The 5,589-nt window shown below is 34.8% G+C and overlaps 1 protein-coding gene across 1 annotated transcript in view; it reads right to left on the bottom strand.

Moving 5' to 3' along the window:
• The window catches only part of LOC104413654 (syntaxin-binding protein 5), a gene marked incomplete at its 3' end in the record, with an annotated part of 39,551 nt that extends 34,522 nt beyond the window's left edge, over positions 1-5,029 (bottom strand). The window contains exons 1-3 of the mRNA XM_010024715.1: positions 4,900-5,029; positions 3,653-3,716; positions 686-769 (exon numbers count right to left, since the gene is read on the bottom strand). Coding sequence (XP_010023017.1) covers positions 686-769; positions 3,653-3,716; positions 4,900-4,922 — 171 coding nt within the window. The remainder of the gene's footprint in view (positions 1-685; positions 770-3,652; positions 3,717-4,899) is intronic.
• Positions 5,030-5,589: the final 560 nt, after the last annotated feature.

The raw sequence follows: 5,589 nt of genomic DNA, 5'->3' as shown, positions 1-5,589 counted from the left end.
GTAGCTTCTTTCCCACCGAACTTTTCAGAATATGTGAGCGATTCCGAATGACAGAAATTGCTAAATCATCTTGTTTCAACTTAAGACTCAAGCTCTTAATACAGGGTGAAAGTCACACTACTCAGTAACATAGAATCATAGAACGATAGAATAGTTTGGGTTGGAAAGGACCTTAAGATCATCTAGTTCCAACCTCCCTGACATGAGCAGGGACACCACACACTAAACTAAGGCTCTGTCCAGGCTGGCCTTGAACACCTCCAGGGTTGGAGCACTCACAACTTCCTTGGGCAACCTATTCCAGTGCCTCACCACCCTCACTGTGAAGAACTTCTTCCTTGTATCTAACCTAAACTTCCCCTGTTTAAGAAAACAGGAAAAAAATCTGAAAGCCAGCCCCCCAAACTAGTAAAGAAATCCTATCTATGCCACCATTCATTGCTTCACAAACTTCAGCTCTGTGAATTGAATTCTTCTTACTCAATCTGAAGCTCCTATTACTCAAATTCTATGGCTCTTTAAGAGAAAACTTGAAGTACTTGAAATTTCAAAGATACCTATTTATCAACCCACTGGTGACAGAAGCAGGAGAAGAAAGGAGGGGGGAGGGAATAAAAAAATAAAATCACTTTTAGATTAGGCAATTATATCCTCATAATAACCAATGCAGGTAAAAAAATGTTACCTCATCATGTGTGTATCTGTAATCTGCCTTCTTTGACTTCAGGTCCCATAATACCACTGTTCCAGATTCAAAGCCAATCAGAAGCTGCAACAATAAGCATATATATTAAGTCATTATAAGGATAAGCAAAATAATACCATTTGCAATGCCTGTAGTTCTCGTCCCAAAGAGATGCAGCATAATACTACATGTAGTAACTGCGAGTAGTTACAAAGACAAAACTTAGAAGTAGTGAAAACAACTGACATTCATGCAAAATTAGAAAAATAAATATATAAAGAACACATTCTCCTGAAAAGTCCTTGGAAATCCTTTTGAGTTCCAGAAAGTTTGATATAAAACTTACCTAAGTGCAAGTGTAATCCTTCCAGAATGAAAATGGGAGGGAGGGGGAGTAGTGGTGGTGAAGAGAACTTTACGATGCCTTTTTGTCTCATTGGAATTTGTTCTGCTTAGATACCCTGGAAGAATACACTATCCTTCCTCAAGTTCTAAATAATAGTTTATTGCCTATAAAGGAACTAGGTAATATAAACTTTCTCCAGATGTCCACTGCAATTGAGATAACTAAGGTTCTTAGTGTTCCTTTAGTCAATTAAGAGGAGGAAAGTAAGAGAGAAATTAAACAAAATAATTTTCCAAACAATCTTTTTGCTAGAAGCAAGATTAAACCATTTCTGTAGGAAGTCGAGATTCAAATTGCTCATAATTGGCCTCAGACATTCCTGAGTATCTAAGCGCTTTGCTCTCCTACCTTAAGTGACACTTCTCTTAATGAAAACAAAACAAGGCCAACAGAAGGTAGTAGTAACAGTCTTGGCACTTGTTACATAGAAAGTGGCAATGCAGCTTTATCTCTCATAGCTGCTAGATCTACTGCGAGATCTTTCCTTTGAGCAATGCTGCTACGGGAGAAGCAGCTCAGCATTAAGTAGCATGCCTTCACTCCTACTTCTTTTTCCCAGTATGGATATAAAGAGGAGTGGCTGGCTGCTGGGATTTACTCACTCTTGAAACTGCCTATTTCCCATGAGAAAACAGAACTGTGCTGAGGTGTGTCCTTCATGTTACAAGTTAGAAAACATTACCTTCACACACATGGCACTGTAGTCGAGGCTATAGATGTACCTAGAGGTTTTGCTTGGACAATCTTTTCAGCATGTTAAATTTTTCAAAGTGTACAGTTATTTCCAGTATGAGATATAACACATGACCAGCTTATAGATACAATATTTGATCTACTTCAGTGTTCTACAGCTAAATCTACTAAAATACCCTAAAAATATTAAACATTTGATCTAGTCAAAGTGGATGTTAGATTTTTTCCTCACTACTGTGTCATATACACTATTATTTTAAATGATTTTATCATAAGCCACATTTTATAATTCTCCTATTTTAACTTTAAACAGTAGAAAAATCATGGTGATTGGAAGGCTAATGGCATGAACAAGTTTTAAGAGTAAGTACACAGAATGTTCTTGCAACTGAACTTTTTTTTTTTCAGCAATGATTTTCTTATGGGAAATAAGATGAATGTAAGGTCAGACGCTAAAACACTGTTTGATTGACTGACTGATAAAACCAGTAATTCTTAAACTTTAATTGATAATATTTCAATACGGAGTGACGGTGGAATACACCAGAATAAATAGCTCATTTGCCTTCTGAAATTATCATAGCTTCATTGCATTCATACTCTAGGATCTGTGACTCTGGAATGTGATTCAAACTCAGTTCTACAGAGAAAACCATTAGTTATGCACTTACTGCAGAGAGTTTCATCCCAATGAAAAAACTACTCCTGAAATCTTCCTTGTTTGACTGAAACCTCAGGTGTCTAGGACACAACCTTATAACCAGCATGCTATTAAAACATTCAAAGCTCTACTGAGATAATAGTATCACTCCCTCTCCAGTTTTACCCCCTACTAAAATGGAGGGGCTTTTCACTAAACGAAAGTAAACAAACAAAATTCTCCCTTGTACATGGAACAGTAGTAAACAAAATTATTTTATCTCTCCTTGAAGGTTCTTCACAAGTGGGAGTTCAAAACTCCAGGGTATTTCTGAGACATTATACTGACAAAAAAAAAAATCTCTCAGGATTTGATTCAATCACTTACGCCCCATTAATCTAAAGCAGAGTCATTAATGAAAATCTGTTTAAAGTGGCATCAAGGTGTCTCTGGTTTAACTTATAACCTCACTTTTGTCAGGAGTCTATACACTTCTGGGAAAGATACATCCAAGGCTGCTATCTCCAAATCCTTCTTTCGTATTTTACTTTCCTCCTATTGTCAAAACTAAGGAATCCAATTCCTGCTTACTCTTCAATGTGGACCAAGGGATCTGAAGAAAAGTAAACCCCATGAACAACAGCCGTGAGCATTGTGAAGTTCATGTAATTCCCATCACACTATTTCTGCACTCAGGTTATGACTGGGTTTTTTGGTAACATCTTAATTTTTACCACTGTAAACTTCCTTAATTTTGTTTTCCCAAATTTCTGCAACTAAGGACTTTCAGCCAAGTTTTCAAATGTTTCTGATTACAAGACGCATTCGATTATTCTATTATTGGTCCTACAGTCATGTCTGTAGCTTGTTTCATACTATTTTTAGAGCTTAAAAACTTGATTTAGCCTTCCTTTATACTTTCAACATTGTCCTCATCTACTTAATCCTTCCTTAATTGAACCTAGGACAACTTTAAAAAGAAACTCTTGCTTGGAAAATGTATTGAATAGTATTTAAACATATCCTACCTTTCCTTCATCCATTGGATTGTCACTAATGTGGACAACAGGTCCTGGGTGAGATTTAGATGACCTAAACAAGAAATGTTTCCATTTAATAAAATAAATAAATAAATAAGTAGAAAATATAAAAAAAAAAAAAAAAGGACAACTTTAAAAAGAAACTCTTGCTTGGAAAATGTATTGAATAGTATTTAAACATATCCTACCTTTCCTTCATCCATTGGATTGTCACTAATGTGGACAACAGGTCCTGGGTGAGATTTAGATGACCTAAACAAGAAATGTTTCCATTTAATAAAATAAATAAATAAATAAGTAGAAAATATAAAAAAAAAAAAAAAAAAAAGAAAGAAAAAAGAAAAAAGAAACCAAACCAAAACAACATTCCCCTGCCAAAAACTGCATCTCACAGTAATTGCAACTAATATACATGCTGCAGATATAGACTCCATGTAAACAAGCTACTGACATTTCAGCATGGAGTCACTTTTATCTTCAAGCCCATAAATACTTCCACTATTTTTAGGCACTTAGTTCCGGTCCCCACCCCCCCTTTTTTTTTAGAAAAAAATACGAAGGACTTATTTAGTGCTTATTAGCAACACAAAAAATTGCCATTAGCTTTACAATATCTAAATGTCTGTTGTTACAGCATTGACACAGTTGGATAAAATATTTATTTTAATGCTGGAAAACAAGTCTTTCCATTATTCAGAAAATGCCTAAACTGTGCATTGTTAAAACAACACAGAGTCAAGACATTGCGTTGACTTTGCTATTGAAGAAGATGGACTAAAGACCTATGTTTGTTTGAACAGCTTTTGGGAATTGATAGAATTCTTGTATGTTTTGAAGATAGACATAACATTCCAGAAAAACAAATTAAAAGCCCAGGAACAGCAGCACACAAGTATATATTTTCACCCACAAACCACTGTATTTGCTTACACAATTACTAAAAAAGGAGGAGCAATGACAATAGCTGTAAAATATACTTTGCTGTTGGAATAGGCCTATTTAAATTTAGATTTTCAGCAATTAATTTTATATTGTGCATGATCCAGCCCTCTTACAAAGCATATTTTTATATTTTGCTCTTTAACCCCAAAACTGTAGAAGTGACATGGCTGTCCAAGTACCAGTCACATCGTATTTTAACATACATTGTTTTTCTAGTTCTTTATCACCACAGAATTATTTTATGTCTATATTTACATTATCTATTTCAAGCACTATAATAAAAGTGTTATGGGCAGAAACATATATGCTAACATTTAACTTCACATTTATGAGAATAAAAAGCTTACGTGTTTATGTATTTTGATCATGTATTTTGTGTAGTGAGACTAATATGGAGGCCACTCTAGGTAACAATGACATTTCTACCACTGATGTTAACATCTAGGACACTTCTGTTCCCTCCCCTCAACAGACAATGCTTCATTAAACTCACAGTTCAATGGCTTTATTCCACATGATGACATAGCCTGAGAGAGTAAATGATTCCACATTGACGATGTGAATGTTTCCTCTTTCGGTGCCCACATACAGCCATTTACTTTGGAAAGGCAGATGACAAAATGTTATCCTAAAAGAGAAAGGCACCAAAAAAAGGAATTAAAAATACTTTTTCAGATATCCTAAACTTCAAGGCCTATGTTGCCAAAAGGAAGAAGAAAGGCAGTAAGCTAACAGGAAGAAATACGACAAGCTACAGGTAGAGAAAAGTAGAAAAGCCAGTATGTGACAAAATGAAGAGATGCAAAGACGATATAAAAACCCAGAGTAAAACAAAAAACAGAAACCAAGGTATTCTAAATCTAGTAAGTCATTTAGATAATCACGCAACCCCCTTTGAAAAGTACCATAATGAATGTATTTGTTCAAGGTTACTGTCATTTTAAACTTAAAATACAATACTCTTATATTATAATCTATAAATGTCCTATCTAATTTCAAGTCTTAAAGAACAAAACATTTTTAAAGTAACCTTATGCAGATTAAGGTGGTTTCAAGTGAGGAGACAAAGGCAGAAAATAAAGCATAAGAAACATAAGTTTACATGTAACCAAAGTAATCACTAAGTAGTAAACCTAAACTCAATCCTAAACAATTACAAAAGTAGCTTAATTTTGCAGCTCTT

Source organism: Nestor notabilis, unplaced genomic scaffold (assembly GCF_000696875.1).
Source record: "Nestor notabilis isolate BGI_N333 unplaced genomic scaffold, ASM69687v1 scaffold912, whole genome shotgun sequence".
NCBI classification, from domain to species: Eukaryota; Metazoa; Chordata; class Aves; order Psittaciformes; family Psittacidae; genus Nestor; species Nestor notabilis.
Note: the sequence above shows the minus strand (reverse complement) of the source record. Positions and strands in the feature narration are given on the sequence as shown.